This window comes from Muscardinus avellanarius, assembly GCF_963383645.1.
Source record: "Muscardinus avellanarius genome assembly, chromosome: 7".
NCBI lineage: Eukaryota > Metazoa > Chordata > Mammalia > Rodentia > Gliridae > Muscardinus > Muscardinus avellanarius.
The window spans coordinates 34,275,754-34,293,594 of record NC_137793.1 but is presented as its reverse complement, the minus strand read 5'-3'; the positions used below and the strand labels follow the sequence as shown (position 1 = coordinate 34,293,594).

Here is a 17,841-nt window from a genome sequence, read left to right as displayed (position 1 = left end):
ACAATGGCATTACTTCCTAGAACAAGAAGGCTTCTTTTTCCCAAATCCTCCTTAATGTCTTTTCTCTTTTTAATGGAAATCATCAATGATGCCCCATAAACATCTTCCTCAGTAATAGCATGACCTATTATTTTCCTTTCATTTCACAAAGACCTCATGAAGATAGTCCAGTTTCTTAGTTTTGGGATGGTAAATGATGATAAATAGTAAGCATATTAATCCTGTTCTAAGGAAAAAAAGATATTCTTATTTATATATTTCTTCAATACTGACATTAATAATAGTGAAACATAACAACCACAGTAACAACTACAATAATAACAACAATAATAATAACTCCTGTAGCTGGGGGGGGGTGCACCCCTGTAATCCCAGCATTTGGGTGGCTGAGATAGGATAATGGTTTGCAAACAAATTCAGCTACTTAGTGAGGCCCTTTACAACTAGTAAGACCCTGTTTCAAAATAAAAAATAAAAAATAGGGCTGGACTTGTAACTCAGAGGTAGAATGCCCCTGGGTTCTATCCCCAGTATAATAGTAATAATAATAATAATAATAACTTCTATAACAGTTTCATTAGACCATGTTCTTTTTAAATATGACTCAAGTACAAATACCCTTTTACCACACAAATACTCTTTTACCACTAAGAGTACCTTAGGAGCTAGATACTCTTCTATTCCTCACTTTGCAAATGATTAAACTGAGGCACAGTGAAGTGAAATATTTTCTACAAGGCCACACAGTCATTAAGTTTCAAGGCTGGCATCTATCCCCGAAAGTCTGGCTTTAAAGTCTGTGTGTTTAATCTCAATGTACTTTCACCCTCCAAGTTATAGTGAGGCATACAAATAGAAAAGTCCTTTTTCTTTTTTCAGGAAATTTATCATAATCTCATGGGAGAGAAATAACAAATATCTATAGTACAAATACTAGGAGGTTGGGAGGATTAAGAAACACAGTTGGAGGATTTCCAAGTTCTTTACATGTAGTTGGAAAGAACAGCAACATTTGTGATATGATTCAGAGTTTATGGAGTGTTGACAGGTGGGAAGAAAGTGAAAATAGGAGGTGCGCCTGGGGCAAAGGGAAAACATATTGGGAATAAGGAACCTGGACTCCTTAAAGTAAAAGGAAAAGGAAAACACTTCTACTTAACAATGGTAGCGCCCTTTCTGAAGATACTGGAACATTCTAACAAAAGCTAGGCCTCAGCCGGGTGTGGTGGCACACACTTGTAATCCCCGCGCTTGGGATGCTGAGACAGGAGGATCGCACAGGTTCGAAGCCAGCCTCAGCTACTTAGTGAGGCTCTCAGCAACTTAGTGAGACCCTCTTTCCAAATAAAATAGAAAATAGGTCTGGGAGTATAGCCTGGAGGTAGAAAGCCCCTGGGTTCTACCCTCAGTATCACCAAAAAAAAAAAAAATAGGCCTCTTGGATATGGATAATACTTATCAAAATTTATATGTACTGAGACGATTTATTGGTTTGAGCTCGTTAACATCAAAGCTATATGTATAAAAATCCTCCCTTCTCTATTTCCCCCAAGTCATAATTTCTTTTTTTTAAATGTGCTTTTATTGGCGCATTATTGGTACATAGTCTCATATCATGATGGAAATCATGCTGACAGTGACCTACACGCACACAGCACTTGTGCCCCCCTCAACTCCCCATCTCCCCACTTCTCAATACAATTCTCAGAGTACTGAGATTGATGGTGTATTCACATATGTACACATAGTCGGTGGTGGTATTTCCATTAATGGACCTCACTCTTCCCCTTCTTCTTCCCTTAGAACACCTCCCTGGTTTCATTATCCAGAGTCCCTCTGGTATCCTAATAACTCCCTAGCTCCTGCATATTAGAGAAAATATATGCCCCTTCTCTTTGTGTGACTGGCTAATCTCACTTAACATAATGTTTCCCAGGTCCTACCATTTTCTTGCAAATGACATATTTTTGTTATTTATTGCTGAGTAGAATTTCATTGTGTATTTACAATAATTTTGTAATTCATTCACTTGTTGATGGACACCAAAGTTGGTTCCATAGTTTAGCTATTGTGATTGTGCTGCTATGAACATGAATAGGTATATATCATTGTAATTCTCTGATTTCAACCCCTTAGGAGTGGTATAGCCAGATAATATAGTGGGTTGATTCCCAGTTTTCTGAGGAATTTCCACATGGCCCTCCATAGTAGCTGAATGAATTTCCAATCCCACCAAAAGGGTAGAAGAGTTCCAATTTCCCCATACCCTCCCCAACATTTATTGTTATTTGGCTTCTTTATGATTGCCATTCTGATTGGGGTTAGATGGAATCTCAGTATAGTTTTGATTTGTACCTTCCTGATTGCTAATGATGTTGAACATTTTTTCATGTACCTATTGGCTATTTGTATCTCTTGTCTTGTAAAGTGACAATTCAATTCAACTGCCCATTTCTTGATTGGGTTATTTTTTAGTGTAAAATATTTTAAGTTCTTTGTACATTCTAGATATTAACCCTCTATCAGAGGAATAGCTGGCAAAGATCTTCTCCCATTTCATAAGCTTCCTCTTTAGACTCTTGGACAGTTTCCTTTGATGTGGAGACACTTTAGTGCCATCCCACAGTGAAACAGAATAGAAGATACAGAAACAAATCCATATACTATGGCCAATTGATTTTCAACAAAGGGGCTAGATATATATGTTGGAGAAAAGATATCCTTTTCAACAAATGGTGTTGGGAAAACTGGTTATTGATTTGTAGAAAAATGAGACTAAACCCTGACCTCTCACCCGACACAGGAATCAATTCAAGATGGATCAATGACCTGGAAATTAGACAAGAGACTGTGAAGCTATTAGAGGAGGGCATAGGTCCAGTGCTTCAAAATATAGGCACAGGTAGAAACTTCCTTAACAATACCCCCAGAGCTCAGGAAACTAACTCATGATTTCTACATTAAAATTTTTTTGTCATATTTTTAATTTCTAAGAATTTTTTCTGTTTTGGGGCACCTCATTTTCATTTATTTGAAACAATCCTTATTTTCTCTCTTTGAAATTTTTATGGTCATAGTAATAGACTTCTATTCTCAGTGTTATATATGTAGCCCATTTTATGTTAATATTTATTTTTATCTTTCTCCTTAATTAAAAAGGTACTCCTTTTTACCTACCATTACAACTCTTTACCTACCATTACAACTTAATTCAAAACTAATTCATTTGTGAAAAAGTTCATATGTGAAAAAGTTTATAAAAGCTTACTGAAAATGTTGTGTGAATAGACTCAAAGAGTTAACTTTTGGAGTCAGTTTTCTTGAGACCATCAAATAGCATTCTCTATTAGTTGGGATAAAATAAGTAAGGTAAAGAGGGAGGGAGGAGAAAAAAATACAATAAAATAAGTAAGGCAGAGTCCTACAAATTTTGAAAGTCACATTTTGAAATAAAAGTGTTAAAATTTTATACTTCCCATTATTTTATATTATTTTTTAATATTGAATTAAAATTTTACTTTAGTTATCACCTCTTTAAGGAACTTTCTTTGTTGGTTCTTTATCTTACAGTTAGTAATTTTCTATTGAATTTTTAACCCACTATTCTTCTATTACCAATCATATCTGTATATCTTGCCCTCTATCCCCTCATTATGGAGCATATAATAATTCTCATTTATCGTTAACTCCTTGTATTGTTTCTCCTTGTACATCATAGTCCCTAGGAATTGTTTCCTGACAGAATTTCCATTTTACATCTCTGACCTGATACTATCTAGGTTGTCATTTATGTTTCTGTTTAAACTGTGTGCTTCTCTTTCTTGGTTTTCTGTTTGGTGAAGCAAATCTGTTCATAGTTTTCAGAGAAACGTGCTTGAGAGATAATTCTTTGAAGACTATGACCTTGTTTCCCCCTGACACTTTATTGACAGCTTTGTTATAAATGGAATTCTACATTGGAAACCAGTTTCCAACATATTGTGAAACAATTATGACCTTGCTTTCTTCCTTACAGTTTTCATTGAGAAGTCTGAAGACATTCTGCTCCCTGGGACTTTTTTTGCTCCCTCCCCAGAGGTTTCCAACATATTCTCTGCCTCGGGGTTCTGAAATTTCAGTGACATACTTTCTATGTGTCTACTCTTACCTAACGTGGCTTTTAATGAATATGCTCTTTGAATTTGGAAACTCAAGCTCTTCATTTGTTGCATTTTGATGGAAATTTTCTTGACTTATTTTGTGAACTTTTCTTCTCTTTTTGTCTGTTCACCCTTTCTAGACCTGCTATTAGTTGTATGTCAGAGCTTGGGAACTAATCCTGTAATTCTTTAAACTTTTCTCAAAAATTTTTATCTTTTCCCTTAACTTTCTAGGAGCTTTTGTCAGTTCCTCTTCTGAATTAAAAAATGTATACTATTACATTTTAATTTTGAAGTAGGACTTTATATTGTATTTGTTCAGTTAGATATTCATGTTATACTTATGTATGTCTAGATACATATCATAGAGCATATATTGATATGGATAGGCATAAATATCATCATGGTCTTAGATCATGTCTTCAGTATCTTCCTCTATCTTCTGATGATATAAATTAGACATGTGTCTTGTTTCTTATGCCTGGTCCCTACTTCTACAGAAATGACTATTGTCCTTGATAATCTTTTTAAGATTAAGCATGAGGCATGGACAATCTAAGTAGAACTTCTGAAAAAGTGAATGGCTCCTGTGTAATAAGACAAAAGTATCCTCTAGCCCAGAGATCATAGAAAACAAATGTTTATTTATTTATTTATTGGCCTCTAAAGAAACAGTTGTCAGGTCTCATATTCTGATTATTTTAATATTACCCATTTTCACCTCTTTTTCTATACATTCTTCTAAGGTTCAAACCTAATTAATTGTTGGTTTTGCCCATTTTATTTTTGGGTTTTGGTTTTCTGCAGTTTTCTAAATTATCACTTACCCGTGGGCAATCAACTTCTACAGTTATGTTGTATTTTTCTCCACTTCTCTTATCCATCATGTGTGTACTTTAAAAGAATCATCTTACCATTGTTCTTGTTTAGTTTAAGGAATAATAAATGAAGCTGAGTATGGTGGCATATTCCTGTAAATCCAGTACTTGCAAGGATGAGACAGGAGGTCTCAGGTTCAAAACCAGCCTACTTGATAACTTAGGGACACTGTTTCAAAATTCAAAATAAAAAGGGCTGGAGTTGTAGCTGGAACGTAAGTGTTCCTGGGTTCAATCCCCAACACATACATACACACACACACACACACACACACACACACACATACACACACACGCACGCACACACACGGAAATCACTCTTAAATCTGCCATTTTTACTTAAAAAGTTGACTTGAACTCTTTATCTACCATTCAAAATATTTTATCCTTTTATTGGACATTCTGGGTCAGTTTTCTCTGGCACATGGTAAGCTCATTTAATACATAAACACCATACTTTTAGTTTAAGAATATTGTCTTGTATCTTTGTCTCCTGTTTTCTATTTTTTTCAGTCACTCTAGGTATTTTTCAGCTATCTCCTATAAGTTCTCACTAATGTGTCATAACTCCTTATTTCTGTATAATTTTTTAGTTTTCTAAATTTTTGCCTTTTCTATTCCTTACTGATAGCTTTCCAGAATATTTATTTTTCTTCCGATTTGATTTTCGTATCTGTGACAGTTTATGTAAAAGTTACTTCTAACTTCTGCGGGCTGACATTTCATTTTACTCTCACACTCCTAACATCTTATTTTTCTCTTTTGTTGTTTTTGAAGTCAGGATAAAACGCTTTTATGTTTAGAAAAACATAAAAATAAATAATAAAATGCTTTTTTTATTCTATGGCTTTATTTGGAGGGAGGTGTTTGTTTGGGGGAAGGTGATAGTACTATTTTTCATTTTTAAAAAAGTGACTCATCAGTGGGGCGTGGTGACACACACTTGTAATCCTCGTACTTGGGAGGCTGAGACAGGAGGATCACAGTTTCAAGGCCAGCCTCATCTACTTAGTGAGGCCTTTTGCAACTTAGTGAGACCCTGTTTCAAAATGAAAAATAAAATAGGGCAAGGGTGTAGCCCAGAGGTAAAATACCCCTGGCTTCAATCCCCAACACCACACACATTCACAAAAGAAAAGTGATTCATCTCAGAAAACTTTGATTTTTCCTGGACAAGCCATTTCTATAGATTTATTTTGGCGGGAGTATTTGCTACAGTCCTAGGCTTGCTGGTTTCTATAAAGAAAAGCATTGATTTTCTCTGCTGCCTCAGATTAAACCTGATTCTTTTAAAATTTATTTTATTTTTCAAATCTTCCTGTCTCTTCTACTTCTCTAAAACAAAATGTTACCATCAGAGCCTGATGCTACCAGCGTGGCTCACCTGAGTTCTAGCACCTGCAGTTACAAATATAGAATGGAGTTTGCACCCTGCTCTCCTAGTACTGACCCTGAAGCCCTCCGCCACCAAAGCTGCCTGTATGGCTTTAGTTTCCTTGTCTCTGGATCTTTCTGCTCAGCCTCAACAGTTTTTGGAAATCCTATACTACTTTGGTGACTAATATTTTCTCAGTCTCTGATATTTAAAAATTGGGATTGGCCTATTTTTTTTTTTTGACACTCCCGGTTGCCTTTAAATGACCTTATTGTGGTATAATTTATAGTCCACAAAATTCTTCCTTTATGAGTGTACAGTTTAATGAATTCCAGCATATTTATACAATTGTACAACCATTTTCATAACCAATTTTATAAATTTTTTGTTGCTCCAAAGATTACCTTGTACCTATTAGCAGTCCAACTTCTACTGTGTTTTAAAGAGATTTTAAAGCATTTTTATTCACATAGCAATGATTATTTCATTAATGACCTCTGCTGTAGTGTTTCTGTTAATACATCTCAGGTAGTAAAAAAATGGTTTAGTGATGAAAGAATAGTAACTTTACATATAACTATTTCTTTTTTGTTTTTGTTTTTTTTGTACTGGAGATTGAGCCCAGGGGCATTCTACCTCTAAGCTACTTCCCCAGCCCTATATTATTTTATTTTATTTTTTTGTACTTAGAAACAGGGTCTTAAATAAGTTGCTGAGGCCCTCACTAACTTGCTGAGGTTCAAACCCTTCAATCTTTTAGTTTTTCAGCATCTAAAGTGCTGCGATTACAAGTGTTCACCACTACACTCGGAAATACGCAACTGTTTCTTTGCGTTAATTCTTTATCTATTTAATTTTTTGTCATATACTTTTCTGTATTCTCTCTGATAAGTTTCCTTCTCAAATGGAGAGATTTCAGGTGATCCACTCAAAGCAAGAACACATGGGTGTTCGCTGCTACTATAACATGTTATTGAGAATTGTATTTTCCTTTTCAATGTAAGGCTCTGGAGCAGCCATGAAATCACCTGATAATTCCTTAAAAGAGAGGAAGCCAACTTAAATGAGAAGTTCTGAATTCTTTCAAGCTACTATAAGTTTAAAAGTAAATTTTGCATTTTTTCTTAAAATAATTTTGCTACATTCAAATTGTATTATGATGAATAGCAAAACTTACAATCACAATAATTATAGTTTTAGTAATCTCATTATTCTTGGCAAGACTCTCAATTAAATTAGATTAAATTACTTAACCCTCATACACGTTGGCTTCTTGAAATCCCCACAATAATATAACTTTCTTGTAGTTACTCAATGGCATGTTAGGTACAATGAAGCCCTGAAAGAATGAGGCTAAATTTAGAATCGTTCCCAAGCATCCTCTGAAATAAACAAAGACCAGGCAAGTTAAAGGTGCAGCTCACCCTCTGTCGATGACTCTTGACTAAAAAGAACAATCCCAGCCAGCAGCATATTGGCATAGTCATAAAATGTTATTTACACTCAGTGATCATTTACTTAGTGTTTTCTGTACGACAGATACAGTACTAAGCATATTAAATGCTTTTATCTTTAATATCACTTTAATATACATTGAGGCAGCTGACATGTAAGATAAAGACATAGAATTAAGCAGATTGGTTAGGAAATGACTTAGAAATGATGGATCCAATTTTTATATCTAGACCTGGCTGCTGCTTTAGCTCAGCTCTCAAACATCCTTCTATCTTGGGTAGATTGGTTCTGCCTACATAAAAAAGTAGAAAATTTGGATGAGCTCTATCCTTCTCAAAGGAAATGTGACATAAACTCAGCATGTTCTTTTCATTGCTAACTACCTGGAGCATGTATATGTGTGCTGCTTTTCAGGATTCTCCCCACCGCTGTCCCTGCTTATTAGAGTCCTGCAAAGAAATTCAGTTCAAGATAAGCATCATATAGACAGCTTGGGGCAAAATGATATCAGTGAGTTGTACATTTCAATACTGGGATATTTGTTCTATAGTAAAGTGTCACCTTTATCAAAATATGTTGCATCATTCTGTTCAATATTACTAAAGGACCTAGACAAGAACACAATTTACCAGGCCACCGCTGAGAAACGTTTCTTAATTTAGCATATACTCTCATCATAGTAATGTAAAACACTCCTTAAGAAAGAATAGTTTCAATGCCGGGCGTGGTGGTGCACGCTTGTAATCCCCATGCTTGGGAGGCGGAGACAGGAGGATCGCGCAGGTTTGAAGCCATCTGTGCTGGCTTAAGAGACCCTGTGTCCAAATAAAAAGTATAAAAGTAGGTCTGGGAGTGTAGCCCGGAGGTAGAAGGGTTTCCAGGAACCCCAGTACCACCAAAATAATAATAATAATAATAATAATAATAATAATAATAATAACAACAACAATAGTTTCAGATAAGCAATATCTTTTAGAGATGTTAGAATTAGTAGTCTATGTAAGATCAAATATCATCTCCTTGCATACAAAGGGAACCCCGTGTAAAATTATAGAATAAAAATTTGAAGCAATTTCAAGTAAAAGTAATACTATGTAAATGGAGAGGTATAATTGCACTATAAATATGGATTTAATTTGATTTGACATTGACCGAGGTTTCATATACAAATTGGCGTGTGCAACCAAACCATTGCATCTTGACTTGAGTCCAAAATCCTTTCCAAAATACCAAATGATATATTTTTCAAAGTCAAATTATATTGATTAAAAAATATTGCCTGAGTAAAGAATAGGAACCCCGTAACATACAGGGTGTAAAGAATCTGCCTGTTATGGTTTCAGTCCATTTCATTTTAGGTTACCTTCTTTAGAAAAACTTCTCTGTTATAGTCTTTATTTCCAAACTTCTATCTGCATCCACATATTCACCCACATCTATGGACATACATATTATAAAAGCATACACAATAATGCATTCATCTGCATGCATTTACAATGCCTTTTATTAACTGGAATATTGCAAACATTTCTTAAGTTACAGTTTACAAACTTAATGTTCACATGTGTGCTCATGCCATACAATATTACCCAGCACTTCACAACCTTCCATGTCTTCACTTTCAATCACTATTCTGTTAGCTAATGGAAGAGATTAGCTTTACCTGTTTCTGAAATTTAAATAAGTAAAATGCTACATTCTTTTATTCTCTGACTTCTTTCACTATCCCCCACACCCGGTGGTACTGGGGATCAAGCCCAAAGCCATATGTATGCTAAGCCCACGCAGTACTACTGAACTGCACCCCAGCTGCTTTTCAGCTTTTGGAGAGATTTGTCCATGTTTTTGTAAGTAACAGTATTTTATTTATTTTAATTGATGTGTTGTTTTCTATTATATGACTATGTCACATCCATTTATCTATAATACTCATTGTAGCTTCGAAGTGTTTTCAATTTAAGGACATTATAAGTAATGCGATTATGAAAATCTTACATTTGTATGTGTATGTGTGTGTATGTATTTATATTATATGTATATATCCAAGAATAGAATTACTGAGTCATAAGGAATATGTATGCCTGTTTTAGTTGATGCAGCCTTCCCCAAGTGGTTGAACCAAGTTATCTTTTTACCAATAATATTTCAAAGTTCAAATCCTCTGCTTTCTTGACAATGTATGGTATTATTAATATTTTTTAATTTTAGCCATTTTAGAGGTTCATAATATTAGCCATTTTAGAGGTTCATAATATTATCACATTGTAATTTATATAGCATTAAAGTAATAATGAGTCAAGTAGAGAATGTTTTATACATTTATTTTGTATTGACATGATTTCTCTTGAGAAGCAACTGTTAAGTTTTTCTCAATTTTCAGCGAGATTTGTACTTATTCCTCACTATTTGTACATATTCTTTATTTATTATCGGTATTACTCATTTTTGATAATATCAATTAAAATATAAGGTCATCTTGTAGTTGGTCACTCTATAATTGACCTTTATAGTTCTTTTTGGTATTTTTAAGGAATAAAATTATTAGTTTTAACATAGTACAAATTACCCATCCATTTTTATTGTTAGCATCTTATGTCCTAGTTAATAAATCTTTACCTACCGAAAAGTCATATTGGAGGCCAGGAGTGGTGGTGTACGCTTGTAATCCCAGTCCTTGGGAGACTGAGTCACTTAATGGGTTGCATCTAGCCTCAGCTACTTAGTGAGGCCTCTGCAACTTAGTGAGACCCTGTTTTAAAATAAAGAATAAAAAATAGGGCTGGAGGTATAGCTCAGAGGTAAAATGCCCCTGGGTTTAATCCCCAGTACTACACACACACACACACACACACACACACACACACACACACACACATTTCTGGTATTTTCATGTGTCTACTTTTAGAAACATTTTTTTTTTTTTTTTTGCAGGTCTGGGGATGGAACCCAGGAGCATTTGACCTCCGAGCTACACCCCCTGCCCTATTTTTTATTCTTTATTTTGAAACCGGGTCTCACTGAGTTGCAGAGGGCCTCACTAAGTAGCTGAGGCTGTCCGCGAACCGCGATCCTCCAGGTCTCAGCCTCCCGAATGTTGGGATTACAAGCGTGCGACACCACGCCCGGCTCTAGAAACATTTTTAACTTTTCATATTTATGTAAAAATATCTATTCATCATGAAGTGTATAGGGTCAGTTTATACTTTACTTTTTGCACATGAATAGCCATCTGCCCAACTATAGTTACCAAAAAGACCAATCTTTCTCTCTTCTTTCCTATCATATTTATCACTAGTGATAAGTCCTAAGATATATTGTAGGTTTTTTTGTGGACTTTCTATTTTGTTCCTTTTTGTTTTTTATCCTCATATTAATATCATACTGCCTAAATTTCTGTAAATTTTCTGTGGTACTGGGGATGGAACCCAAAGGTTTTTAACCTCCAAGCTACACCCCCAGCCCTATTTTTTATTCTCTATTTTGAAACAAGGTCTCACTGGAGTTGCAAGGGCCTAAGTAACTGAGTCTGTCTGCGAACTGAGATCCTCCTGTCTCAGCCTCCCGAATGCTAGTAGGTTACAAGCATGTGTCTGTAATTTATCTTCTTTAAGATTTCCCTAAAAATCCTAGCCCTTTGTATTTCCATATAATTTTAAGAATCAACTTGTCAATGTATAAGAAATTAAATACATGTGTTTATTATAGACTGGGATGTGTCAAATCTATAAAAATAAATTGGGGAGAACCAATATCTCACAGTAAATTCTAAACAAAATATTTGCAAACATTCCAGCCATATATAAAAAATTATATTAGTCAGGTATAGTAGCACATGCTTATAATCTCAGTACTTGGGAGGCCAAGATAGGAGGATCACAGGGTCAAGCGCAACCCTGTTTCAAAACAAAAGATAAAAAGGGTTGAAAGTATAGCTTGCAGATAGAATGCCCCTGGGCTCAATCCTCAGTACCAAAAATCACAGTGTAATATATCAAAATTATGTTGTTGGTTTTTTATTTCAAGAAATATAATGTTGGCATCATCTTTGAAAATCAATCAGTGTATTTCATCATGGTAATAGGAAAAAAAGACAAATCATGTAATTATGGTTTTGGATGTAGAAAAAAGCATTTGATCAATTTCAAAATCCATTCATGGTAAAAACTCTTAGCAAACTAGAAATAAAAGAACTCCTTTAATGTTTTAAAAAGAAATATTGACACACTCTTCTTTGATTCTAGGATTTAAACAGGCTTTTGCTATCAATATATTTGACTGAAAGTCCTGATCAGAGCCCCAGGGAATGTGAGTTACAAAAGACAGGAACTGAAGCGAGGTGTATGACACAGACTCACTTTTATTAGTTAAGGCAGTCACAGAGCCACTCAGATTCTTTTCAGAGAAGGGATGTAGACCACACCTCTCAATGGGAGAAGTGTCAAGGAGCTTATCAACACAAACCTGCCTGACACAAGTTCGTACATGTTAGAACTATTGTTTGTCTGTCTTCAATAAAATGTGAAATACAGTTTTCTTGGGATACATTTGAGCTCTAGTTTGGTTGAACATAAAATTGTGAGTCATTAATCTGCTGCTTGGGCTCCTCTTAGGCATCACTCTTCAATTTTTTAGTATTGAAATGCTGCTATGAAGAATGTGAAGGGAGAGATTGACTCTTTTTCTATTTACAGCCAAAAGAGATTTATTATTATTTTTTTGTCTCCTGACCTGATTGTATGAGATATATGTTACTTTATTTTGAGGAAAGAGTTTAGCAGTATTTAGTCTTCTCTAACAAATACTCATATGTATTAAGTACATACATTAGGATATATATAAATAGGCATGTGGATACACATGTGAACTCAAACTTTTTTAACCACTATTTTACATTTCTATTATCTGGTAAGTTTTCTCAAATCTTTCCTTCTATGTTTTCTACAAATTGCTTTTTGTACTTCTTTCGATGTGACTATTAATGATTTTTTTCTCCCTCTCTTTCCTTAGCTCTTCCAATTTATTTTTTATTGATGCATAGTAATTGCATTTTAGTGAGATTCAAAGTGGCACGTTCTCTCATGCACAAACCACTCAGTGCATCGCTTTCTGCATCCCAACCCGCTTCTCACTCCTCCCATCCATGTCAGTGAGATGGGTAGTGAAATCTCCACTATGGATGTAACAGTATTTGAAGTGTTCCCTTCCTCAAGCCTCATTTTCCCTGCTGCCTCCCTCCTCCAGTTCTCTTCTACTTTTATCTTCTTTAAGGTTATTTATCTGAATTATACTTTGAGAGGCTGCATTTTATTTATTTTTTAACAATTTTTTATTGAACATAAATAGTATACATTTAAACTATATTTGGTGCCCTCTCCCCCCTGTCCCCATTTTCCCTTCCCCCCTCCCACCAATGGTTGTCCAGGTTAACCATGTCTTATTCATAATTTTACACATGTTCAGATATAGACCCTCATTAATCAAGATCAACCTTCCCCCTCTCCTATCTTTCCATTCAAACTTAGCTAGTACTTCCCCTCCATTATCTGGAGTACCACTGGTATCCTTTGTGTTTCCTAGTTTGGGCATATTAGAGGAAACATATGTACCTTCTCCTTCTGTGCTTGGCTGATCTCACTTAACATAATGTTCTCCAGGGCTTTCCATCTTCTTGCAAATGATATAATTTTGTTCTTCTTTATGGCTGAATAGAATTCCATTGTGGGTATTTCCCATAGTTTTGCTATCCATTCATCTGTTGATGGTGATCTGGGTTGGTTCCATATTTTGGCTATTATGAATTATGCTGCTATGAACATAGGTATGCATATGTTGCTGTATTTCTCTGAATTCAACCCCTTTGGAAAGATACCCAGGAGTGGTATAGCTGCATTTTAGCTAATTAATTTTTTTGCCTGCGATTTTTACCTGCTGCTAATATGTATTCTTAGTTTACAGTGTTCCTTTCTTTTAATTCATCAGTTCATTTGTAGCTATCTCATGTCATGGCTGCTCACTGTCTTTCTCTTTCTCTCCCTTTTCGTGGTTCTTATTTTGAAGAGTGTGATAGATGTTGCTTGATTACCTGGCAGAGGAGGAATGGCCAGCTGGCAGTTTGGTTACTGACCTCATATTTATGTATTTTTCTCTCTTTTGTTTCTGAGTTAGTGGATTTGCTCCAAATTAACAGAAAGCCTTTCTGGCATAAGAATGTCTAATTTTGGATATTATATTTTAGAAGAGTAGATGAGTATAGTTTTCATTCCATCTTACTATCAATAACTGTCTCTGTAAAGATGATATGAAGAATACTAAACAAAATTTAAGTCTCATTGAAAAATAGCCTATTGTTATTCCAAGCAACATGTCATTGTTTTACTCCTGAAGGTGAACTTCCTATTTTTGAAAAGTCATGCTTTACCTTTCTGCCTCTTTTCTTCTCGGCAATCTACTGTGGGACTGTGGGGATATTCAATTTCCACAATCTTGTTTTATTTCACATCCAGGGTTGGCTTTAAGTGAATAGAGAGCAAAGATTCTTTGAATATGTAGTTGGAAGTTAGTTTTCCGTATCTGATCATATGAATTTGATACATATGATGACACTCAGATGTGAAAACTGAATAAAAAAAAAGATCTCATAGATGTAGACCATAAAATGGTGGCTACTAGGAGATGGAATAGCTGTAGGAGTGTTTGGGAGATGGTGACCAAAGGATACAAAATTTCAGTTAGATAGGAAGATGAAGTTTAAGAGACCTATTGTATAACAGTGACTAAAATTAATAATAATATACTGTATTCTTCAAAAATTCTGAAAGAGTGAATATTAAGTATTCTCACCACAAAAGTGATAACTATGTGAGGTAATTAATAGGTTAATTTAAATATATTTAGTCATTCTACAAAGTTAATGTACTTAAAAATATCATATCGTATATGATAATACATTATTTGTCCATTTAAAAACTAAAAATTTTATTTCTTTTAACTATAACTTTTAAGTGAGCCAGATATATGACATTCTTTAGCGTCTTTCCACACCCAATAATTGAAGTCAGAACACTGTAGTGAATCCAGGCATGGTGGCACACACTTGTAATCCCAGTACTTGGGAGGCTGAGACAGGAGGATCACAGGTTTGTGGCCAGCCTCAGCTACTTAGTGAGGCTCTCGGGAACTTAGTGAGATCCTTTTTCAAAGTACAGAACAAAAAATAGGGCTGGGGTATAGTTCGAATGTAGAATGCCCTCTGGGTTCCATCCCCAATAAGCAAAAATTAAAAAAATACTCTAGTGATATACACATACATAATTCACAATAGCCAAATTATGGAACCAATCTAGGTGTCCATCAACAGATGAATGCACAAAAATATGGTATAAACGCACAATAGAATTTTACTCAACCATAAAACACAAACTTATGTCATTTGGAGGAAAATAGATGTAACTAGAGAAGTTATGCTGAGATGAGCCAGTCCTAGAAAGTCAAGGGTTGAATGTCATGTGGAAGCTAGATAGAAAACAGGAGACAAAGGGGGCTTCAATGACTGAAGAGAAAGACCAGTAGAATGGTGGAAGGGGATAGAGGTGAGGAGAGAGGTTGAGGGGGAAAATGAGGATTAAGGGAAAAAACAGTTCAAATACTGTTATATCCATTTATGAAGGTATCACCACCAATCTCACTAAATGTATGGGAAGAGTGTGGTATGTGAAATGAAATAAACCAAGTGATGTGTGTGTATGAATATGGGGGTTTGAATTCTGTCATGATGTATGATTACAATGCACCAATAAAAGTATAAAAACATATATAACTTTGATAAACCATATTATTATGAAATACCATATAGGTAAAATTTATTAATTCTTTTAATTGAATGTCTTAGTTATTTCCAGTTTTCTTTTCAAATTGGTCTAACATTCTGATTCCATCTTACTTTTCAGATGCAACAACTGTTCCATGAAAATTATGAGCACAATCGTAAGGGTTACATCCAAGACCTTCACAACAGCAAAATCCACGCAGCCATAACACTTCATCCCAACAAAAGGCCTGCCTACCAATACAGGTTGCATAATTACATGCTTAGCCGCAAGATTTCTGAACTCCGGTACCGCACCATCCAGCTGCACAGGGAGAGTGCTCTGATGAGCAAGCTCAGTAACAGCGAGGTGAGCAAAGAGGACCAGCAGCTGGGAGTGATGCCTTCTTTCAACCACTTTCAGCCTCGCGAAAGAAATGAAGTGATAGAATGGGAGTTTCTCACCGGGAAGCTCCTTTACTCAGCTGCCGAGAACCAGCCTCCTCGACAGAGCATCAATAGCATCCTAAGAGCAGCGCTGGATGACACTGTCCTCCAGGTGATGGAGATGATCAATGAGAATGCCAAGAGCAGAGGGCGGCTCATTGACTTCAAGGAGATTCAATATGGCTACCGCAGGGTTGACCCCATGCATGGGGTAGAGTATATTTTGGATTTACTTCTCCTGTACAAAAGGCACAAAGGCAGGAAACTGACGGTACCGGTGAGACGTCATGCCTACCTTCAGCAGCTGTTCAGCAAGCCTTTCTTCAGAGAAATGGAAGAGCTGGATGTCAACAGTCTCGTGGAGAGTATTAACAGCGACACCCAGTCATTTTCCTTTATATCTGATTCTTTAAAGATACTCTCTTCTCTCCAAGAGGTCAAAGAAATGGGAGGGCAAAATGAAAAGAAAATTCACATTCTTGTTCCTCTCATTGGAAGGTATGACATTTTCTTGAGATTCATGCAGAACTTTGAAAATACATGTCTGATCCCAAAGCAGAATGTAAAGCTGGTCATCATCCTTTTCAGTAGGGATTCTGGTCAAGATTCGAACACGCATATTGAGCTGATAAAAGAATACCAGAACAAGTACCCTACAGCAGAAATCACCCTAATTCCCATGAAGGGAGAGTTTTCCAGAGGTCTCGGTCTTGAAATGGCTGCTACCCAGTTTGATAATGACACTTTGCTGCTATTTTGTGATGTTGACTTGATCTTCAGAGGAGACTTTCTCCAACGATGTAGAGACAATACAATTCAGGGACAACAGGTATACTATCCCATCATCTTTAGCCAGTATGACCCAAAGGTAACCAACAGGGGAAATCCTCCCACTGATGATGATTTTGTATTCTCAAAGAACAGTGGATTCTGGAGAGACTATGGCTACGGCATCACCTGTATTTACAAAAGTGATCTTCTGGGTGCAGGTGGATTTGATACCTCAATACAAGGCTGGGGACTGGAAGATGTAGATCTGTATAATAAAGTTATTCTATCTGGCTTACGGCCCTTCAGAAGTCAAGAAGTAGGAGTGGTGCATATTTTCCATCCAGTTCATTGTGACCCTAACTTGGACCCTAAGCAATACAAGATGTGCTTAGGATCCAAGGCAAGTACTTTTGCTTCAACCATGCAACTGGCTGAACTCTGGTTAGAAAAACATTTGGGTGTCAGGTACAACCGAACTCTCTCCTGACAGTCCAGGCAGCACATATTGCCTTTTTAAAGGGGAGTTTACCTCATTGTTGGTTGTTGTTATTTTAATTTTATTATTGTTATTATTGTTATTGTTATAATTTTATTTTGTCATCATGGTCTTAAGCTACTCTTGGTTGTCTTCCAAAGAGTAGTTTTTGCCTCCAGTGAGAAGAGTCTGCAGTTCACTGATAGTTCAGAGTTCTACTGAAGTCAATATGTGTATTACTTTTCTATATCTTTATTTGAGATTGAGTTAAATCATGGCAATCAAATGACTTTCCAAGCTCATTCATCAGGAAAGACAGCTTAGAAGAATGTTTTCTTAGGTCTGAGAGATGCAATATTGACTTTTATTTTGTTCGTCAACTTCAATGTGATACGAATATTTACTGGTGAAAGGTACCACAAAAGTGCTTTATGCTTCCTATGGGGAAGGGACTCTGTAACATAAACTTGAGTTTTGTAATTTATACAAGGACTTAA

The 17,841-nt window shown here is 35.7% G+C and overlaps 1 protein-coding gene across 1 annotated transcript in view; it reads left to right on the top strand.

Moving 5' to 3' along the window:
- The window catches only part of CHSY3 (chondroitin sulfate synthase 3), a gene marked incomplete at both ends in the record, with an annotated part of 277,339 nt that extends 259,983 nt beyond the window's left edge, over nucleotides 1-17,356 (top strand). Inside the window, one exon of the mRNA XM_080699138.1 lies at nucleotides 15,794-17,356. Within this exon, the coding sequence (XP_080555264.1) occupies nucleotides 15,794-17,356 (1,563 nt within the window). The remainder of the gene's footprint in view (nucleotides 1-15,793) is intronic.
- Nucleotides 17,357-17,841: the final 485 nt, after the last annotated feature.